The sequence below is a fragment of the Nycticebus coucang genome, chromosome 2 (assembly GCF_027406575.1).
Source record: "Nycticebus coucang isolate mNycCou1 chromosome 2, mNycCou1.pri, whole genome shotgun sequence".
NCBI classification, from domain to species: Eukaryota; Metazoa; Chordata; class Mammalia; order Primates; family Lorisidae; genus Nycticebus; species Nycticebus coucang.
The window spans coordinates 23,410,993-23,434,205 of record NC_069781.1 but is presented as its reverse complement, the minus strand read 5'-3'; the positions used below and the strand labels follow the sequence as shown (position 1 = coordinate 23,434,205).

Genomic DNA, 23,213 nt, shown 5'->3' with positions numbered 1-23,213 from the left:
ATTGAGGACTTCTATGTCCATATTCATAAAGAATAGTGATCTGTAGTCTTCTTTTCTTGCTATCTATTACATAATGCTGGACTCATAAAATGAGTTGGGAAGCATCCTCTCATGTTTTATTTTCAGGAAGAAACTACACTATATTTCTTCCTTAAACGCTTGGTAGAGATAATTTGTGAAAATGTCTGGGCTTGAATTTTCTTTTCTGGATGGTTTTTAACTACAAATTCAATTTAGTTGACCTATATGATATATAGAGGTCATCTATTTTTCCTCCTGGAGTGTTAGTAGTTTGTTTCTTATAAGAAATTGCTCCATTCATCGAAGTTGTAGAATTTAAAGGCAGAGAGTTGTTTGTAATATGCCCTGTCAGGAATTATATAAACATTGAGACATTACTTTTGTCATCTTCGTTAGGACTGCCATAAAATCAGCCACAATTAAAGAATAAAATACATTTAAAGGAGCCCAGTTAAACAAATACTTTATGGTAACCATGTCTCTTCCCCCAGGAAGAATAAACAGAGGGTTTGGAGATTTTTTCAGGCTTATTCTCTTCTCCCTACAGAAGCACAGAGACAGTCCATAGTCAAGGTCCAAATGCCTGATGGCAAAAGGGCCCTACCCCTCTTGGACAGCCCTTTCCCTCGCTCTGGCCCTCAGTCTTCTCATGTGTAAAATGGGAGGGAGGTTGGAAGCTGGATGTGTGAGTGTAGCCTGATTTCCACCATCCACCCTCCAAGGGAAGAGCTGGGGAGGCGCGTACGGTGCACGGAGCACCTGCGATGAGCAAACCTCACTGTGCTGCTACTCAGCTTCCTTTAGCCCAAAGGCACGCACCTCCACGGGAAAGGGTCTGATTCTCGGTTCACATCCCAGACAAGTGGGGAAAATAATAACACTTCTTAACAGAGTTCATTTTTTTCAGTAAAAATGCCAGCTCTGTGCTGGCTTCAGGCCAGGATGCAAAGGCGACAACACTCAGGATTGAAGCTTTGGAGTCAAATGGCTGGCTTGGGTCCTGCCTCAGCCACAGTCACTTCTTAAGTCAGGAACTACTTTCTGAACACGTGACAGGCTCCGTCCTGGGCAGGGGGCTACAAAGTGTGAAGAGCAACAGTCTCTGCCCCATGTAGCCATGACTGTCATTAAACAAACATTTCAGTTTGTAGATGGGATTAAGAGCTCCTGCCTCCCAGAGCTGGAGTGTGGGTTTAGAGAGATGGTACAAGGAGGTCACCTGCTACTTGGTGGGTGCTCAGCAAAGGGGTGTTGTCCGGAGAGGGCAGGTGGGGAGAGCAGATCCTACCAAAGCCAATCCACTGAGGGGTCAGCCCCAGCCAAACTGACTTCACCAATGAAGGTGATACACAGTAGGGCTCCTGGTGAAGCCTAGCACCCACGGCAGATTGCAGAGCAGCAGCTTGTCCCCATGGTCACCAAAGCACTATTTCTGCACCCCTGATGGGCCTGCCCCACAACCACAAGCAGCACAGCAGGGACCCTGAGAGAGGGACATTCATGGGAACAGAGATCCTATTCCAAGGAGTCTCAGCCAGCATGGCAACTGGCTTCCCACCACTGGATAACCTTAGAAGTGGAGGCCACAGGGCTGGGCAGGAGATGGGAATCACACTGGGCTCTGAGAGCTTGGTGGTTTCTAAGAAGGCTCAGTGTCCTTTATTTCTTCTCTCCGTAGTCTTTTGATACTTGATGAAATTCGGGTACCAGGAAGGTGGGAGAGCAAAGCACGTCGCCTGGATCCTGGTGTGACCTTGGGCCTGCCACCACACCTCCCTGAGCCTCAGCTGTTCCTCCATCACACAGTGCCATTGATGCCCACCACAGGGCTCTTGGGAGGGTTAAATGAAAGTGTGCCCGATGGGTTCCGTACAGCGCTTGATTCGTAAAAACTGGTTAATAAATGGCAACTGCTTCATTATGATTTATTTTTAAATGCCCATCTCACCTGTGTCCTTAAAGGAACAAAGAAGGTTTTGTGGTCCATTCTTTGGCAGAGTTTGAAGCTAGAGGTGGGGGAGTCCGGGCAGGTGCAAGGAATAAGAGAGATCCAAAGTCATTCTGAAGGGGGCATCAGCCCCTACTGGGAGGGCAGGCAGGTTTCAAGTTCCACTAGGCCTCCCCAGGGTAAACGCTGGAACCTGCCTGATTCTGTTTCTTCACTTGGTACGTTGTCACTCCCCCTCCTCCCTGGACTCAAACAGGATCCTCAGGAGCTAAGTGGGCTGAACAGCTGGAAGCTAGGCAAAAGGTACATTTACACTCCAGGAAAAAGCTCTGCACAGCAGCACGGAACCCTATTTACAAATAAAGCCTGTTCTTGGCTCCACCGCCCACACAGGCAAGCCCCTTTATTCCATTTCAATATGCCTAATTCCACTAAAAGTGCATTGGCAATAAACAGAATTAATCAGTCCTGGATGCCCAAGCGAGTGTAGGCAGGTGTTAACAGATCCAAGGGGCCTGGGAGGGGAAAGTAAAATAATGGCAGGGAATATAAAACGCTTTACCGTGGAGGGGATTGAGGATGGAAAGGACTTTACTGAAGGCGGGCACTTTATGAGCAAATAAAGCCTTAGATTGCCTGCAACGGAGAGGCAAACTAAAGTGAGTGGAAACTTCGATGGAATATTTTCCTCTGCCTTGTTGCAGTATGGAAATCACTTTATTGTTGCTATTTTCAAGATTACAAAAAAAAGAATTCTTGTTCCATTCAGACAATGTTTCAAGGAGGTGAAGAACAAAGTGCAAATCCTCCTTAATCTTCCCACCTGAGATAACCACTGTTGACATTTTGGCGTGTGGGCAGCAGAGATGCTTCCTGGCACATATTTTTGCATACACATACAACACAAATGAGATCCTGTTAGATCTGTGGCTTCTGCAGCCTGCTTCCCACTTCATAATAGACCAAGGACATCCTTCCACATTAATAACTGCAGGGCTCCATTGCCATCTTTTCGCAGCTGCACAGTCTTGGGGGAATTGCACGCCCTGTGCGATCTGGTTCTGCTTGCCTTAATGGCATTGGCTGGCACCTTCTCCCCACCTGGCTTTCTGTATTCAGCCTCATCAGCTTTCCTGTGCATCCTGGAACACTTCCTTCCCCTTCAGGGACTTAGCACTTACTGTCCTTTCTGCCAGAAATTCTCATTTCCTCTTTCACATAATTAATTTTGTTCTTTTCTTTTAAATTTCAACTGAAATGTTTCTTCCTTCAGGAAGCCTTCCCTGATTTCCATTTATCACTATGATAACTAAATAACCAGTTGTGTGGTTTGGTTTTGTTTGTCTCTTGTCTTCCCACTAGAATGGGAATTCTAGGAAGTCAGACACCGTGTCTATCTTGCTCAACTCAGATGCTGTAGTTTCAATAATTATGAGAAAGGGAGGCTATTTCTTATTTTTACAAAGAAAGAAAAGCTCAGACAGGTGGAGTGACTCTCCAAGGTCACATAGTTTTAAAAGAAAAACTGGGATTTGAACCTAGTCCTTTTTTTTTTTTTTTTTTTTTTTGAGACTATCGTCCTGGGTAGAGTACGGTGCTGTCATAGCTCACAGCAAGCTCAAACTCCTGGGTTCAAGCAATCCTCTTGCCTCAGCCTCCCAAGTAGCTGGGACTACAGGCATGTGCCACCATGCCCAGCCAGTATATTTTCTATTTTTAGTAGAGATGGGGTCTCACTCTTGCTCAGACTGGTCTCAAACTCCTTAGCTCAGGGGTCCTCAAACTGCGGCCCGTGGGCCACATGAAGCAGTATGATTGTATTTGTTCCCCTTTTATTTTTTTACTTCAAAATAAGATATGTGCAGTGTGCATAGGAATTTGTTCATAGTTTTTTTTTTTTTAAACTATAGTCCGGCCCTCCAATGGTCTGAGGGACAATGAATTGGCCCCCTGTTTAAAAAGTTTGAGGACGCCTGCTTAGCTCAAGCAACCCACGGGGCTCAGCCTCCCAGAGTGCTAGGTTTACAGGTGTGAGCCATGGTGCCTGGCCTGAATCCAGTCTCACTGATTGCAAAGCCAGAGCTCTTCTCTCCATACCTGCTTCCCCAGAGAACCTGATAGACACCTCGCCTCTGCACTACAGCCTATCTGCCAAGATGCACCCCTGAGTCTACACAAATCCACCTCGACCTTGTCTTCTCATCTGTGTGGAGAATCAAGTCCCCTGACACCAGTGGGACATTCAAGGCCCTTTGTTACCCAGACACCACCTCATCCTGTACTTCATTCCCTTGGCTCTGCACACAGATAGTCGCCTGAGTCACCCACAGTCAAGGTGCACGGTCCTTCAACCAGACATTTCCTCCCATCCCTCGCCCCTCTACCCACCCAACCCTCTTACCCCACCAAGGCCTGGCTCAAAGGCTACTTGTGTCTATGGTCACTACTCCACATCGCTGCTGTGCCATCCCTAGTGTCAGGATCTAGCCCAAGCACACACTGCTATGTACGTCTCTGTCCTGGCTCCAGGTTCCTCACGGCGGAGTCCAGCCTCTCTGAGCTACTTCCTGGTCTGTCCCAGCAGGCTGCCAAGTGTAGCGGTTAAGGCCATGGGCTGTGGAATTAAGACTTCCTGATTTCTAATCCTACTCCGCAACCTGCCAGCTATAAGGCCTTGGGCAAGTCAGTTTAACTGCCCAATGCCTCAGTTTCCCCAACTGGAAAATATGGGTAATAATCTGTTCTTTAGGGTTGCACAAGGATTCACTGACACACGTGAAGTGAATCAAAAAGGCCAGGCACACAGTAACCCCTCTTTAAAATGTGAGCTAATAATATTCCCATAATTGCTGCTTGTCCCAGATTGAATGCCACGCCTGAAGCTGCCCAGTGAACCCCAACCCAGCTCAAGACTTCTTCTCCTCTTCCCTCTCCATGCTCTGTAATAAACCCTGAAGTCAGGGCCATCACAGGCCATCAACAGTGCTTGCAAAACAGTAGCCCTGACGAGTTCAGGCTGGCCGGCTGCACACACAGTGTAGGAGGCCACCCTGCTGCTGCTCTGAGATGTGAGTTAGAGGCACAGCAGCTGGTCAGGGTGGGGAGCAGGGTGTTTCCCACTGGGTCAAGCCCTGAGGATGGGGTGCTGACTGCTCTGCCGGAAGCCAGATTACCATCAGATCCTTCCTTCCCGTGGCCCCTCTCCTCACCTTGAGCCCACTGCTCTCAGCCTCAGAGCCCACGTCCACACCTGTGATGTAAATGCCAAGGCCGTACTCGGCTCCCCCTCGGATTGTGAGGCCCAGTGACCGGCCGTCACCCAGCACCAGGTTCACCTGCAAGAGGGAAGGGAGAGCGTTAGAAGGCCTGGGGGCCATGCCGTTGGGGATTTGAACCTAGCTTTTGTTGGTTCCATTTTGCACTCTGCAAAACTGTCCTATTAAGAAACTGGACAACACCACACAGTCACAGCTGGTTCATGGCCAAGTCAGACCTGGGTTCTGCCACCTCTGCTTCTCTCCCTCTTGGGAGCAAAAGTAGTTTTGCTGCTATTGTATTCAGACTGATGTCAGGAAAGAGCCTGACAGACAGCGACTCTACAGTGTATAGTTCTAACACAGAGGGTTCTGTGGTGTGTGAGAGGGGCCTATCTTGCAGGACAGCGCCAGGTGGGCACTGCTCAGTGGGGTGGGCCTTGCTCCCCAAACAGGATGACCACAGGGTAGGAGAGGTACCTACAAGGCCCACCCAACTCTGGGCCGTGGGCAGAGGACTCACACAAGGTCCCCCTTAGAGACAGATGTCCTGGGAACAGCAGGCTCTGTGGACATGAGCTCTAACTTGGAAACAACTACTAGCCCTGAGATAGGGCTAACTTGGGAACAACTACTAAGGCTTGAACAGGCTTGAGGTGACCTGGGCTCAAAGCCCACGTAGTCCTCTGCCACACGCAGGTCCGTGTGTGTTTGGGAGGTGACCCTGCGTGGCGGTTGTGTATACAGGCTGTGCGCTGGATTGGTGACTTGCTAAGTGCATAACCCTGGGCAAGTTGCTTTGCTTCCCTGTGCCTCAGTTTCCTAAACTGGAAAGTGGGGTGATTAGTGATGCCCACTTTGTTGGACTGCTGCGGGGGATGAACGAGTCACACACAAGATGTTGCCTTGCACAGAGGAAGCCCTCAAAATGGAGGATATCATTATCTTCAGGGTGGCACCCCAGGAAAGCCACGAGGCTGAGCTTCCCCAGGTGCTGGAAATCACCATGAGGCCTCCCTCCAGGGAGATGGCGCACGTGGGCTGCTGGAAGGCAGGGACAGGCTGTGGGGGTACACTGTAGGGCTGGGTTCCATCCACTTGCTCGCCCAGTGCCGAGCCCCTGCTGAGCCTTGTGCTGCACACGGAGTCAGAGAAGAATCTGACTGGGTCCCTTGAGAGGCCCGGGATGTGGCTGGGTGGTCAGAGGACGCTGAGAGGAATGTAGGAGTGCTGCTGTGCTCCCCCCCCCCCAGGACCAAGGTGCTCCTCCCGCAGGGCAGGGAGGCCCTCCCTGGAAACTGCCCCAGGCCATGGAAGCCCCTCACCCAAGGTCACACTCCTCCCTGGGAGCAGGTCCTATTCTGTCTACCGATGGGGTCAGCAGAAGCTGACCCCTGCCTCTTCCACTGACGTCAACTCTGCAGGGCCATCCCAGCTCCAGAGATCCTCATGGGACCTTCTGAGACCTTTGTGGTGATGGCATCACAGCCTACCCTTCTCTCGGGTCACTCCTAGGTCCCCCACTTCTTTTGCCAGCATTGACTCCCAGGGCACTGCTGCTGCTGTAACAAATCACCACAAAGCCGGGTCCTCAGAGAAACACACAGTTGTGATCTGACAGTTCTGAGATCAAACTGTAAAGTGGGCAGACAAGGCTGCATCCCTCTGGGGGTCTGGGGAGAACCATTTCCTGGCCTCTTCTAGCTCCCAGAGGCTGCCTGCATTCCTTGGCTCAGGGCCCCATCCTCCACCTCCAAACCCACGCCCAGCATCTTCAATCAACCTTTCTCTGCTTTCATCACATCTCTTCTCTGAACCCAATCCTCCTGCCTCCCTCTTTTAAGGACCCCAGGGATGACACTGGGCCCACCAGGGAATCCAATATAATCCCTCATCTCAAGACAGTCACCTAATCCCATTTGCAATGTCCACTTTGCCAGTAAGGTCCCTGCTCACAGGTTCTAGGGAGGAGGAGGAGAAGGAGGAGGAAAACATCTTCACCGACCACAAGCGCTCTCCTATAAACCTCATTCAGACAAGTCTTAGTCTCTGGGTACATTCCTGGGAATGTGGAGGTTCCCAGAAATGTGACCATGGAGCCTTGAAGGCTGAGTGGGCAGCCAGGGAGAGAGGAGAGAGCGTGAGCAGCACTGAACACAGACATGGGACCGAGGGGGCATGGAGACATCAGGAGGGGCCGAATGCCCAGGGTGGTGAAGTGGGGGGTGGGAAGGGCTGAGACTAGCCTGGGGGGTGGCAGGGAGCCAGGCCAAGAAGACTGGGCTATAAGGGGACAGTGACAGGTTCAGATGTGGCTAGCAGGAAGACTCCTGGGCACAGGCAGCAGGAGAGAAAGCAACAACTAGAGATCCCCCAGGAGAGGGGAGGCACCTTCAGATGGGGGTCAGGGATGGACAGGGGAGGGCAGGGAGGCTGGCTGAGGGCAGAGTAGGCAGCTCCCACCTGCAACCCCTGCCACCCCTGCCATGCTCGGCAGGACAGATCCCTCCTTCATTCTGCCCCTGCAGGGCACGGAAAAAACACACTAACGCGCCAGCCCCCAGGGCCAACTGCAGTCAATCCTGCCCCTCCCCGAGTCCCTCCGAGCTTTAGGACAGAGCTGGGAGCTTGGGCGTCGTTGCAGCCAGCCCAGGAACACACAGATGGCAGCAGCTGTCTGCAGCAGGCCCCTCTGAATACTAAAGATGAAAACAAACCTCCCCGCCTCCCTGCCACCTCCCTGTAAATTCTTTACATTGGAATAAAATTGAGTCTTTATTACAGAACTGTAATAACAGTTCTATCAACCACAGGGTAATCTGCCTCAATCACTTGCTGGAAATTCAACCAGCGTTTGGCATGAAAGAGAATTCATCTGTGGGAAAGCAAATGAAACTGCAAGAGGCAGCCTGGCCCACCACTGTCACTAACAGTATTAATATAATACTAACTCACTGAATTAGTCAGTAAACGAGTTCGGTATTTCCTACATCCCAGGGGCTGTGCCCAGCTGTCGGGGCCCGGGACTGGCCAGGTCGCTGGCCCCGACCCAGGGCCTCATCAGAGCCAAGACACCAGGTTCCGGCCCCGGCCCTGAAACTGTCTGCACACGGACCACTGTGCTTCCTCGCTCGGGATCAACTCCCCTTAGGTGCCCGGGGGCTATTTGTCTTAGCAAGAGAGAGGGAGAGAGAAAGAAATAGTTTTAGTAGGAGAGAAGCCATCTCAGAGAAGTCTTAGTAGGAGAGGAGCAGCCTTAGGAGTCTTCGTAGAAGGTGCCAGGCAGACACCCTCCGAGCAGGAAGAGCGGAAGTCAGAGTGAGCGGGTCTGTGAAAGAAAAAACGAATGAACAAACCTGGACTAACCTCTCCTGCATCTGCTTAGAGATGTAATCCGTGGCTATTTGCACCACAGGTGTGGAGACTGCCAAGCACTGATGTTCTTGTCTCACGTACTCTCATATTAACCAGAGCCGAATCCCTTCCTCATGCCCTTATCACCAAGGTGTTACCGAGATGTTATATCACACGTGTTTTCTTATAGTTACAGAGTGTTCCAAGCTTAATTTTCGCTTCTCCTTCCCTTGAATTATATGGTATACTACAGTCAGCACTCTACACACTCTACACACATCATCTTATTTAATCCTTTTTCCTCCTCAGTGGTTTCTGTTATGCCCATTTTCCAGATTGGGAAACTGAGTCTCACCCCTCCCTGAGGTTCACACAGTGGGCAGCCCTCCCTGCCTGCCTGCAGAGTGCAGCATTTAACCAGCATTGCATGCTGCCTCTCCCAGGCCTGGGGGCATGTCCTGGTTCTGCCCTTCACTCTTGGGCACCCTTGGGGCAGGCCCCAATGTTTCTCCGATCTTCAGTTTCCCCATTGGTAAAATGAGAATTGTGCAACCTGCATGGGGCATGTACAGCTGGGGGCCCAGTCGCCCCCCTTTCTGACTAGCCACGGAACCTTAGGCGGCCACCTGTAAGGATCACAGGCATCGTGAAGACTGGTCAGGAAAAAACTTGTATACTTCACACCCATTGGCGTGGCTACTATCCAAAAACCAGAGAATAGGAAGTATAGGCCAGGATGTGGAGAAGGTGGAACCTTTGGATACTGTTGGGAATGTAAAATGGTGTAGCCGCTATGGAAAACAGTATGGTGGTTCCTGAAAAAATTAAAAATAGAATTATCATATAATCCAGCAATTCCACTTATGAGTGTGTATGTGTATGTGTGAGTTTATATACTTAAAAGAATGGAAAGCAGGGTGCCAAAGACATATTTATACACCCATATTCATAGCAGCATCTTTTACAATACACAAAAGGTGGATACAACCCAAATTGTAAACTTGGATGAATGGATGAGCTAAATGTGGTATATACCTGTGCTACAGACTGAATGTGTCCCTGCCACAAATTCCTATGTTGAAACCTAATCCCCGATGTAATGGAATTTGGAGGTGGGGGTTTGGGTGGTGATGAGGTCATGAAGGTGTAGCCCCTCAGAAATGAGCTTAATTTCCTTATAAACAAGCTTCACTGAGACCCCCCCCCCAACTCCTTCCACCAGCAGAGTCCACATCTAGGAACTAGGAAGAGGCCCTTCACAGACACCAAATATACTGGCACCTTGACCTTGGACTTCCCAGCCTCTGGGACCACCCAGTCTGTGATATTCTGTTGTAACAGCCCAAAATCACCATGACAGTCTACAGGGCATATAATTCAGCCTTAAAAAGGAAGGAAATTCTGGCAAAAGCTATGACATGGATGAACCTTGAAGACATTATGCTAAGTGAAATAAGCCAGTCACAGAAGGACAACCATGGTGTGATTATATTTATATGAAGGGCCTACAGTGGTCCAATTAACAGAAACAGAAAGTAGAATGTGGTTAGACGAAACTGGGGTTGCGGGGATGGGGAATTGCTGTTTAAAGGATTTTAGTTTTACACAATGAAAAGAGGTCTGGGATTGGTTGCACAGCAATATGAAGGCCTTAACAATACTGAACAGTATACTTAAAAAATAGTTCAGATGGTAAATTTAAGGTTAAATGTGTTTTACCACAATTTAAAAAAAAAAACTCAGAAAACTTCAAATCCACCACCTTGCCCCTAAATTATTTCTCAGTCTTGTCAAGATGGGAGGGCCAAGGTGGGACTCAAAGCAACAGAAATGTTTTGTTACACCCTGTCAGGCCTAGTTAACCAGGTGAGAACCCCAAGGTTCAAGGGCCAGCGACCTGCTAATCAGGATGAGTGTCACCTTCCCCAAGGGTATGACCATGGCAGCTGTTCAGAGGTCACACACATTCTCTGCAACTTGGCAAAGAACAGCATATGTGAGTGGGTCTGATCAAACAGAACTTTGATTCCAATGTGGCAAACATTTATCAAGACTCTGCTATGTTTTAGGACAATGTTTTAGTCATTCATGTAATAAATACTCACTGAGCTTCTATGCTCTTCCAGGCACTAAGAATGTATTAGGGCTCAAAACCAAGCTCCTTACCACCACAGAGCCTACATAGTGGTGAGGAAAGTGGGCCTACTAGTGTGTCCATTTCACAGAATAGGAAACTTAGGCTCAGACAGGTATGCAGCTTGTCTAAGGTTACACAGCTGGCAAGTGGCAGAACTAAGATCAGGACCCAGGCAGTTTTGCCCTCCCTGCCACACTGATGCCATCCCATTTAACCCCCTGACAGATCGATTCTGATTTGTTATCACTATAGAAGCTGAGGGTTAGCACAGAGTGGGAGGGAAGCTGTGACGATGAGCGGTCTGCACCTGCCCCATTCACTCTCAGGGCCTGACGGCCATCTGAGAGCAGACAGGTCTGATTCCCATGTTCTTGCCTCTGCTCCTGCCTTCAGCCTCACAGGATGGTTCTCACTCTGCAGCACAGAGAAGGTCATTTCTGGAAAGGGCTGCAAAACTAAAACCAAATTCAGTGGACAGCATAACGGTTGCCAAGGGTAATTTGGCTACACCTGTGATTTTCACCTCATCATTGCCCTGAGAACCCACTACCTTAGAGATGCACCCATGTGAAGGTTACATTTAGGATTTTTGCACCTGGAGAGACCAAGAGTCTGGTCGCAGCTTTCTGGAATATCAGATGATGGGACCATGCCGCTGTAAAGAACAGAATCTGAGTCCACCTGGCCCCAGGCCCGGGATCAGTGCAAGGGCTCTAGAGACATTAGCACATCCTGCTTTCCAGTAGGGAAATGGAGGTTTCTGTGTTAGGTGAGTAAGAAGAGGAGCGGGGGGAGAGTAGACGACGCTTCAGTGCAGAGCTGCGGGCTCTGGGAAGGCCTCTCTCTAGCGTGGTTCAGGGTGCGTCCTGCCTCCTTTGGTATATGTGTCCTCCCTGGAGCATCATTCTTTCTGCCCTCTGCATTCTTATCTAAGTTGCTCCAAGACTCCCAGAGAGCACCTTATGTGCCACCAACCCTCTGGCCCACTCAACTCCAGCAGAGAGTCAACACGCAAGATGTCTTTGAAGCTGCTGGCCTCAGGCCTACCTCAGGGCCTTTGCATGTGCTGTCCTTGCTACTTGGCTTTTCAGTTCTGAAATGGTACATGATGGCTCCTTCTCCCTCTCTAGGTCTCAGCTCAGAAGCCATCTCCTCGGAGAGGCTGTCCTGGCCCACCTTGTCCAAAGCAGTCCCTCCCACCCTGTCACTCCCTTCCCACTTTTGATTTCATTTCCATGATTTTTCACCATCTGAGTTACCTTGCTCGTTCACACTCATTTCTGGATTGTTGTCGCCCTCTCCCCACCACCTCCAGACTCACTGGAAGCTTCCCCAGAGCAGGGCATCTCTCTTGCCTCTACTTTATTCCCACTTCCTGTGGCGTCATCGGGCACACCGCAGGTGCTCAGGAAACACTGGCTGACTTGGTGAATGGGTCCCGGTGGCCACAGTGCTCAGTCTCAGATTCCTCATCCGTAAAATGGGGACAATGACACCCACTGCAGGGCAGCTCTGAGGACTTAGGAAGATGCCGTGAGAGCTGTCAATCAATGAGAATCTCTACTGTAAAGCTCATGCTCAGGAAAGGTGCTCCAGGAAAAGATAAAGCACGTTTCCTGCCCAACACTGAAGGCTGCCCTTGAACATGACTTAATGCTACAGACAGCATCTCTCAAAATTGCCAGAGAGAAACATTCGTTGGTGGGGAGGGGAAGTGAGAGCCCACCCAGCCCTGGCAACCTTGAAGGCCAGGTGGCTGCTGTGGCAGCGCATACCAAGAGCTACCCGCTGCTGCTCGTACCTGGGACAGAAGCCACTCTGATCTCTGCAGTGTCCTGCATGTTGATGTTTGAGCAAAGAACACAAAACACATTAAATGAACTTTATAGTCTTATCAATAGGAAAAGGAGAGCTGAGAAACAGTCTCCAGAGGGAAAGCATTTGGCCCGGAGCCCCAAGCTGTGTGGCCTCCTGGCTGTTGGCATCCAGGTCCTAAAACCAGACAGCTGTCTAGAGGAGCTACATTCCTGGTTCCAGGAGCATTCAAGGGATGCAATGCAGACAGCACCCAGAAAGGAGACTAAAACATCAGGGGACCATCTCAGTCTTTTTGATTTTTAAGGAACAGTCTAGGTCTGGGGTAAAAAGGGCTCCATGGGAGACATCCATTGATGCCCTTGTCTGTTTCTTTAGGTTACAACATCCCACAGTGCCTTGGGCAACTATCCCTCACCAGCTACAATCTTGGTATGTCCATCAATCAAAGTGCCCAGGAGTCCCCACCAGCCCAGGAGGTGCTCCCTCCCTGGAATAGGAATCTTCAGGGAAGGACACAGAGAAAAGAATGGTGGGGCACCCTGAGCTTCTCAGCTTCAATTCTGGGACTACCTGTATCCTTCCAGTAAATTCCAGCTTTATTGAATGGCCAGGTATGGTTTCTGTTGCTTATAACCCAAGATCCACATTGCAAAAGGTTCCCTGGGGAACAGGGAGCACTGGCAGCTGCATGCGGCCGTGTAGCTGGACAGGATCAATGGGAAGTTCAATTATTTCTAATTTGAAGAAGTGCCCTGAGCTTTCTCTCTTCTCCTTTCCTGGGGGCTAGAATGGGGGCCTGCTATGGCCCAGCTTCAACCATCAGAAGGGAGTAACACCTTAGGGGATGGAAGCTGGAAGGGATGTAGATGAGAAGGTCCTAGGGCACAGCTGTCCCCCCAGACTAGACTGCTACGTGAGAGAGAAAGGATCCCTCCCATTTAAATTACATTTGGGTTCTTTCACTGCGGCAGCTTAGCTTATATCATAATATACACTGCACAGGTCACAAAGAAAAGAAAGAGAAAAAAACAATAAAGACCCTTCAGTGAGGACTTGAGGCAGAGCCCCCATAGAACACAGGACCTTCTTCCAGCCTGATAGAAGCTTCACTCTTCTGGGTGTGTCTCAGGAGCCAGCCTCCTTCCCACGTCCTGCTCACCTTTTTCTCATCCCCGCCTTGCAGGAGGTGCAGGGTGCTCCTCTGGCCACCCTCCTGCTGCCTCAGGGCACTGCCGTGGGTCTGGGGCAGGCCCGAGGGCGGGGAGATGCTCCGGCCCTGCGGGTCCACCCAGGTGTAGATGTGGTTGGTGACATAGCCCCCGGGGATGCGCCCTGTTGAGTATACGGACAGCACCAGCTTCTTGGAACCCTTCAGAGCCTAGAGAGAGAGGGGGACACACAGGTTAGAGAAAAGGTGGGGGATGAGGAACACCTTTCCATTACCCAGCTCTCCCTTCCTCTCAGGATGCCTCTTAAGCCAGCTCCTAAATTCTTTCCTTTTAAAACCCTCAGTTTGTCCTATGGAAACAAGGACATTGTCCTGTCCTACTGCCTTCATGAAGTGGTCCAAATGTAAGAACTATGCTCTCTTAGGCTACTTGTGTGGAAAGTGGTTACCACTGCAGGCCTGCTTGCAAGGCTGGCCTCTGGCTGGTATCTGGGAACTTGGACTTGGGGAGTGTCCTCACCATGGTAAGTGTGGCTCTCTGTATTTAAACTGTGCAAACAGTGTGGTTTATGCTGAACACCTGCCTTCCTTCTGGAGTCTGGAGGGTGAGCCCAGGTAGGCGGCGTCTATGTGACCAGCCCCTTCTAAAAACTTGGGGTGGTCTCTAATGGGCTCCCTGCTGGACAGTGTTTCACACACATTGTCACACCTTGATGTTGGAGGAATTGAGCGAGTCCTGTATGACTCACAGAGAGAGGACCCTTGGAAGTCTGTGCCTGGTTTCCTCTGGACTTTGGTCAGTGAGCCTTTTCCTGGGCTTGTTTTGCTCTGTGTTCCCGTATGCTAAATCCCATGAGCCTTTCCTGTGAATCACTGAACCCAGGTGTGGTTTTGCCGACCCCGATACAATACCAGACAAGATAGTCAAGAGATACAAACAGTAATGATAGCTCGACATTTATAAAGGACCTGTACGTGTCAGGCCCTCTGCTCTGCACCTGGGCCGCATTATCTCATGGAATCCTCCCGGAACCCAATCCTGGTGGGGAGGGATCTTGTTACTCAGATGAGGAAATGGAGGGAAGTCACCTGCCCACGCAGCGATTAAGAAATCCCTTTCCCATAGTAGCTGATTTTGATGGTAGGCACCATCTTGACTGGACATTTTCCAGTCTGTGAATGGAACCACCACGTGGAGAGGTAAGCCCAAGCTCTAGCCCTGGGGTGCAAGCTGAGATCCACCATATTGCTTTCCCCCAAGGCACCTGCAGCTGAGATGAAGATGCTTATTCAGGGAGATAGTTACTTAGCTGTAGGATTCACAGCAAACAAGTCCCGTGTTAGAAACTAAAGATTTATGTAGAAGCCGCGGCCTTAACATGATGCTACTTTGGAGATGTGGCCGTTGGAAGAAAATTAAGAGTTAGATGAGGTCATGTGGTCTCTGCATGAAGAGTTCAGGCCTTTCCTCCACATGAGAACACAGCAAGAAGGTAGCAGTCTGCCGGCCTGGAAGCAGGCCACCAGCACCTCGATGGCACCCTGATCTCAGACTTCCAGCCTCCAGAACTGTGAGAAACCAGATTTCTGTTGGGTAAGCCACCCAAACCCTGGTATTCTGCTATGGCAGCGGCAGCTGACTGGCTGTGTGAATAAAGGATGGTATCCCTGCATACTGAAATGTTATGCTGCACTGAAATCATGTTGACAAAGAGTTTGTGATGCCATGGAAGTGTGAGATATTTGTAATGTGGGGTTAAAAGATTATAAATCATGTCATACTGTAGGGACTCAGTTGAGAGAAAAATCATACAGGAAAAATGAAACAAAACAAAATTGAGAAGCAATACCCGAGATCCTAGCAGTGCTTCTCTCTGGGGGGAGGATGACAGGTGACTATTATTTTGCTCTTCCTGTGTCCCAATATTTTCCAAATGTTCTACAGTGAGGGTACGCTGCTTTCAACATCAGAAAAAAAGAACACCCGAAGAAGGTGGGGAACACTTAGCTCTTTCTCTCCAGAACTTTTGACAACTTGCCACATACTCAGTTCTACTGAGGCCCCAATACCTCCAACAGATGAACTGGACAAAGAGCTGAGCTTTCAAAGATGGTGGAGAGCCCTGGCTGGACAGGGCCTGCAAGAAGAGGTGACTCTGACATCTAATCTCTCCCAGAGGAGGAAGAGTGAGCCAGGAAGTGCCCGGGCCCACCATTCCCAACTCAATACTAGTCCTAGTGGAGGGACAGTGAGAGGAAGGCAGCTTTCCAAAATTCTGCCTTTAAAAAAGACTTTTGAGAAGATGAGCCCAGAAAGATTTGCAATCTTCTTTTAGCATTCGCTCCTGTGACAGAATAGTCGGGAAAGTCAAATTTCTGTTAGGTTGATGCAGAATGGAGCAAGCCTGGGACCAAGTGGACTTCTGCAAGAACAAAGTGGAGTGTGGGTCCTGGGGTACAGGTGGTGTGAGCAGAAGCCTCGGAGGCCACCTGTCCTCTGTGTCCCCTCACATCTTCCCAGCCCCTCTTCCCATTCCCTCTTCCACAGGGTGCAGCTCACTGCTCTGATGCTGCTCCAACTGGCCTGCCTCCTGCTCTGCTCCCTCTTAGACATGCTGAGATCATGCCCCATCATTCATCCACCAGGACTGACTGTGTGCTCAGGCGACAGGACATAAAGCATCATATCCTCATGATGCGTGCAGCCTGGTGAAAAACAAGCCATCACCTGGTGCACAGTAGGTCCTCATGACACTTGTGCCTGCATTGTCTGACACACAGTATGTCCCCATGATACGTAAGCCTGGTAACAGAAAAGGCATTGCCTGACACACAGTAGGTCCTTATTATGCTTGTAGCATGGTGAGAAACAAGGGAGGTCCACAGTAGGTCCCTATGATACTTGTGCCTGGTAAGAGAAAAGGTATAATAACCTGTCACACAGTAGGTCCTAAGAAAAGACTGGTCTGATTGAGAAAGCGAGTAAGTACTCTTCCCCCTCCTTCCCCTTCCCCCCAAACCCCATCACATCCACAGGCGTTCTCCTGAAGCCACATCTAATTTGGAAGGTTGTGGGAGAGTCAGGAACAGAGAGGTGCAACCCCATGGATTGTGGGGTCAGGCAGAATGGGACTGACCGCACTCCTGCGTGTGATCCGAGAGTCCCTGGGCAGCTACTTCCGCTCACAAAGCAGCATGTGTGAACTGAAGGATGACACCCACCTCCCCGGGGTAGAATGGGTTAAATTAGGCATGTGCATGAAATCCAGAGCCTTGGCACACAGTAGGAACTCAGCAAACAACACTGCCCCTGCCGCCTCTCCCCCAGAGCGTCTGCATGGAGAAGGCAGAATCACACCGCAGAAAAGCACTATCCAAAGAGTTACAAAAAACAAAACAAAAACCCAAAAACCTGGGGGAAAGAATAATGTGCAGAGCATCATTTGTATTCTTTATTGCTGGCAATACTAGAATCCTCTTGGTCAGTTCTATAAATAGGCAAGCAGCAACCTTGAGAGCAAGAGGAGGTTAATGCTTTTGATGAGAACACCACGGAGAGCCAGCGCCGGAGAGGCCCCGGCAGGTCACTGAGTCTCCCACATGCTGCTGCCCCCGAGGCTTTGCAGAGGGGGTCCCTGAAACCTCGAGCTGGGAAGGGACAGACAGGTGTGGGTATGAGAGGCACAGCCCAGCACACGGGGCAGCGCTGGGCAAGCCCTTGCCTCCCCATGCCTCAGTTTCTTCATCATAAGAGCATTCCGTTACCTGTGATTTTGGCTATTTGGGCATGAATGTGAGCTTTCCATGGGTCTTGGAGAACAAGACCCTTTGAATACTCCTCTGCCACTTTATTTTTTTCTGGCAAAACTGAAGAAAAACAAGATTCCTGAGACCCATTTTCAACATCTACACAGGCTTGGTGCAGTGGCCGTTGACATCCCCTGGGAATGGCTTCACCCCTTGCTTTTTCTCTTTTTCTTTTTTTAGGAGACAGGGTCTTGCTCTATCACCCAGGGTGACCCTATTTTCTCAGCTCCCAAGTAGCTGAAGCTATAGGCATATACCACTGGTTAATTTTTAATTTTTTTTTTTAGAGACAGACTTTCACTCTGTTACTGCAGTCTGGTCTTGAACTTCTGACCTCAATGATCGACCCACCTCAGCCTCCCAAATCTGCTGCTCTTTAATATAACTAGAATCTGTGTATGTCTCACAGAGGAAGGGGAAGCGGGGAGTCTAAAGTCCAATGCTTTTTTGCCTCCATCTTTACAATTGTTTGCTCTTATTCTAAAGGACATCATTAAACAGAGGAGCTCATTCCTAAAGAAAGCTGGCTGCTTCTTGCCCAACAGTGACTCCGCCGGCCTTCCACACTCAATTACCACTGCTGCCTTTATCCCTGAGGTTCAGGCCATCTGGGGCATGGCGAGTCTTTGCTCACGGTTAGGTACACCAGCCCATTCATTCTACCTCCCTCACCAGAGCGAACCTCAATCACCAGCAGCTGCAGGCAGCAGGGCAAACGAGAAAGCTCTGGCCCGTGAGGCAAGAGGCCCAGGCACACCCCTGCTATGCCCTGGTGACCTGGGCTACCTCCTGGCTTGCTGGTGATCTGGGCTACCTCCTCCCTTTGCTAGGCTCGGTTTCTGGCAATAAGCAGGTAAGACAAGTGTTTGCTAAGGTTCTTCCCCCAGTTAAATTTCTATGTCTCCCTGCTCCAGGGCTGCAGGTAGAAGGACCAGCTATGTTTACTTGCACGGTAGTCAAGGGTCATTATAGCATGGAGGTCAGTGCTTTGGGACATCCATGCATGGACTCCTGGCAGGCCTGAGGGTTGGGCCTGCCAGGCTCCTGACCCCTGGGGGACTGTCCTCAGTCTCTCCCATCTCAGGAATGAGCACTCAAACTGTGCTGGCTCTTGTTGCTACCTGGTCACTGAAGCAGATCCTTGAACCTGGTCCAGAACTTGGGGCTTTAAGATTCCACAGTGTTTAAGAGAATACCAGAAGGGCAGATGGAGAACCTGAGGCATGGCAGGATGCACACCCCAACTCAGCACTGTCCATGGCAGTAGCAGAACTTTGAAGGGCCTTGAAGGCCAGGAGGTTGCCCCTCAGATGGGGTCATGGCTGTGTCCTTGCTCTTTGGAGACAGCTGCCTACAGAGGGTGGATCACATTAGAGCAACCTGCAAGCTCTACCTGTGTGCGCCTCTCCCACCATGGCAAGTGGGCAAGTCTTCCCAAATCGACCGCCTGTCAGCTGTGCCACCTCACGTAAGTTACCAAACCTCTCTGTCCATCTGTCTCCTGCAAAATGGAGATCATAACTTCACTCTCTCTCCAGGTACAGGAGCCCTGTTAGCACAATGCCTGTCATTTAGCAATACTATGAGCTACAGCTAAGAAGAAAAAAAGTTAAGGTTCAGACAGGGCCCAATGCAGGGCCGGGGCAGTCATCAGAGTGCTCTATTCCCTTGTTTATCATTATGGGTTCACTGGCGAAATTCAACCCTGGGGCATTCCACCACCTCGGATCATAGAGAAATCTCGATCTGACCCGGCAGATGGCATGGCTGAGATGCTATCCATCACCAGATGACGATCCAGGCAGCACATTATGATTATGGAAATGTAAATTATATGTGTTATGTCTTCAAACTTAATAACCTGTTACTTGGATTAATGCTCTCAGGAGGCAAATATGCCTCACTCAGCTCTTTGGAGTTGTCTCTGAAGCCCCACAATCACAGATCAGGCTGACAGAGTCTCTGTTCAGCAGAGGAGTGAGGCAGACCGGAGAGTGTCACGGTGTGGGGACGAATGGGTTGTATTAACACAGCATAACGCAAGTACGCTTCTGTGTTTCAAGGCGTGCACCAAGTACAAGCATGAAGTAAACCACAAGGTCACAAGACTATCAGATTACTGTGCTGAGAAACATATGCTGAAGAAGTGTTCCGAACAAGTCCCAAGTAAGGACACATAATGGTGATTCACCAGCTCATTTCAGGCACCGGCCTCAAGGGGCAAGGGTGTCTCTGTTCTTTTTGGGAACAGAGATTCTCCACTTCAGGAAGGAGAGCATCTAAGATGCAGGTTAGTGATCTGGAAAGGAGGGAAGGACAATGTACTCTTGTTCTTCTCCTTGACTTTCTGGGGCTTGCGGTCAGACACACTGAGCAGTGATCTGTGCTCTGCTGATGACTTGCTTTGTAACACTGAGAAAATTACCTAACCTCTCTGTGCCTGCTTCTGCATTTAAAAAGCAACAAGGATTATTAAGTTGAGGTAGACTATTTGTATAGTACCTAACATGTAGTAGTTACTAAATTCATGCTAAGTCCCTTCCTGAGCCTGCCAGCTCCTTCTCCCAAACACAAGCCTCAGAAATTCTCTAAATCAAGGTGGACACAAAATACATGAGCAACTCTAGCCATTCCTCCTGTCCTCTCTTAAGAAACATTTTTCTGGTTGGGGATGGTGGCTCACACCTGTAATCCTAGCACTCTGGGAGGCCGAGATGGGTGGACTGCTTGAGTTCAGGAGTTCAAGATCAGTCTAAATAAGAGTGAGACCCTGTCCCTACTAAAAATAGAAAAACTAGCTGGGCATTGTAGCGGGCTCCTGTAGTCCCAGCTGCTTGGGAGGCTGAGGCAAGAGGATTGCCTGAGCTCAAGAGTTTGAGGCTGCTGTGAATTATGATGACACCCCAGCACTCTACCCAGGGTAATGGAGTGAGATTCTGTCTCAAAAAAAAAAAGGAAAGAAAAAGAAAGAAAGAAACATTCTTCTTTTCTTTAATCCACACTTCCTTATATCTGCCCTGCCTTTAACATTCAGCGCCTTTCCCACAGCTTCCAGGAAACCTTCCCAGATTGTAGCTCTGTCTTCTGAGAGCATCCATCACGCTTCTATAATTTGGTTGCCCTCTATGCTATAACTCTGAGTCACATTCATAATCCTGTCTTTAGTATGATAAGTTTCTTGGGGCATATTTCATGTTGTTTCCTATATAACTTCCTTTTCATTCATTTATTTACCCATTTATTTACCCAACAGAATATTTAATGAGCTTTCTATATGCCAGGTACCCCCCAGAATCTGTTCAAACCAGGGCATGGAAAGAGCAGCCCATGAGACTTAGAGTCAGGCAGCCCATGCTTCTCCACACTGATGTGAGCGTGTACCATGATACACATGGAATCTAGAGAGAAACGCTGAAGCAGTAATTCCCACCTGCCAACCACAACCTTGGGCAAGTTACTTAACTCGATAATGCCCAACCAAAAACAGTGACATTATTTCACCTGGTGAGGATTAAATTCATTAATATATACAAAGTATTTAATATCTGGAACATAAGTAAGAACTATAAAAGGGTTAGGTGTTATAGAGAACCCAGACCCCACAGTGGAAGTCTCAACCCACCATCCTTGGTAACCACTGTTACATTTGGGTGTCTGTCCCTCTTGACTTGTTCTTACATTTTATAAACATGTGTATGTACCTATGTAAAACTATCACCTGATTTTTACATAAATCGACTCATATTGAATACTTTCTACTCCCTCTTTTTTTCCCAGCCAAATAACCTATTTTAAGGATCTTTCTTCACCACTCTAATGACATTAAGCTCATCTCTTCCCACACTACCTCCTGTCCTCTGTCAGGGACTCACTGCCATTGAATTCTCACTCCCCTATCAATGGACATTTAGGTTGATTCTTGTGTTTTGCCAGCACAAACACTTGCAATTGACATCCTTTTACATGCTATCTTGGAGCACAGGTGCATGTAATGCTCTACAGAAAAGTGGAATTTCTAAGGCGGCAAGCAGTGTGTCTATTCATGCACAGCCACATTTCTTTGGGAAGTTATCCTCTAGGGCACACCGCCATCCCTGTTGTAGTTCCCATAAACATCTGCAGGGGGCAGCACTATACCACTTGGGCCTACACAGATCCTGAATCCCAGCACTGGATGGGGCTGGGTGAGGACCACCCAATGGTCTTCTCCCAAGGCAGGGCTCACTCTGTTTTCTTCCACAGGCTTCAGAAACCTCCCAGTTTAGGCAAATCTTCCAACTTCATCTGGGAGCTAAATCTTGGGCTCTAAATTCTTGCAAACCACCAAAATAAAATGAATAACCTGGTGGTGTCTTAGAGTGGGGACCCCCTTAAGAGTTTTCCAATGGCAGGAAAGCTGTTCCCAAAACAATGATCCACCCTTTCCTAGTTTTGAGACTTCAGACAAGTTGTTTAACCTCTCTGGGCCTCAGCTTCCTCATCTATTAAATAAGGCTATTAATGCCTAAGCTCATGGGTTATCGTGTGAACCAGATGAGGATGAGTGAGAAAACGTATGCAAAGCATCTTACACTGGGTGTGATACCCAGAAGGTGCTTGGTAAATGGGGGCTGACATTAGTAACAGTAAAATTACAATGATGACCACATGTTTATTCTTCCCACTGCACAGATGAAAAAAGAGACTCAAGGTGGCAGAGTCTCTAATGCAAGGTTACAGAGAGGGTAAGGATATAAATCTTGAACTCCCCCAACTCATGTCCCCTCCCACTTCTCCCTACCGCCCTCTCACCAGTTGTTCAAAGGGATTCAGATAACACCAGGCCAACCCTGCAGCGTGGCCCAAGACAGACAAGCAGAGGGTTTTTAAAGAGGACGTGGGAGTTACAGGCTGTAAACAAATGAGAGCCCCTCAGACTCTTGAACCCTAAGCAGATACGAGCACAGGCAAATGGGCTTTAAAAGTCCCTCCCCATTCAGCCCTCCCTTCAGGAAGGACAGAAAATGGTGCTGTGGACTCCCCACACCAGTGGCATATTTTCACGTCTCGAGAAAGTGAAGCCCTAATTAGTAGCACTGTCTTCAGAACGCCTTCCATCTGCACCATTTCTATCTGTGTTAATTACCTCTTATAGGGACCACTAAACTGCAACAGCTTCCCTGCCTCCTCTCTTGGGCCCCAACCACTCTCTGCAGCAGAGAGTGAGTCCTTTTAAAATATAAGCGGACCCTGGCTCTTCTCTGCTACAAACTCTCCCCACAGCTTCTGATGTAAAATGCAAACTCCCTGCAGTGCGTCTCAGGCCCACGTGGCCAGCCCTGCTGTCTGGCCGACCTCGTCTCTTGCCTGCCACCTGAGCTTTTGTACAGGATCAAGTACTCTAAGCTCTTTCCACTTCAGTCCTTTGCACATGCTGCTCCTGTTCCTGAAAGTACACATCTCAACATACTTACTTAAACAAGTGATTATTTTATGTAGACCTCTCTCAACTGACCAGAAAGGCAAGAAATTCTTACAACCTGATCTGTAATGTAGCAATAAATAGAACACCTTGGAGGTGGTAAGTGCCTCCTCATAAAATGAGAAACAGTGAAGAAAATGCAAGGAATTGACCATGAACAAGGAATTTTACCTCTCCCGAAGCACCAGTGATTTCGCTAGTGAAATAGAAATAATTTAAATAAATTTCTCTTTTTGCCTTGTTTG

The 23,213-nt window shown here is 49.1% G+C and overlaps 1 protein-coding gene across 5 annotated transcripts in view; it reads right to left on the bottom strand.

Annotated features, from left to right (window-relative positions):
* Positions 1-23,213, bottom strand: part of WHRN (whirlin) — an 84,944-nt gene that overhangs the window by 46,775 nt on the left and 14,956 nt on the right. For 4 of the 5 annotated variants that reach the window (XM_053564760.1, XM_053564768.1, XM_053564777.1 and 1 more), the window contains exons 2-3: positions 13,692-13,910; positions 5,179-5,304 (exon numbers count right to left, since the gene is read on the bottom strand). In XM_053564760.1, the coding sequence (XP_053420735.1) occupies positions 5,179-5,304; positions 13,692-13,910 (345 nt within the window). The remainder of the gene's footprint in view (positions 1-5,178; positions 5,305-13,691; positions 13,911-23,213) is intronic. The other variant, XM_053564797.1, reaches the window with a different exon arrangement.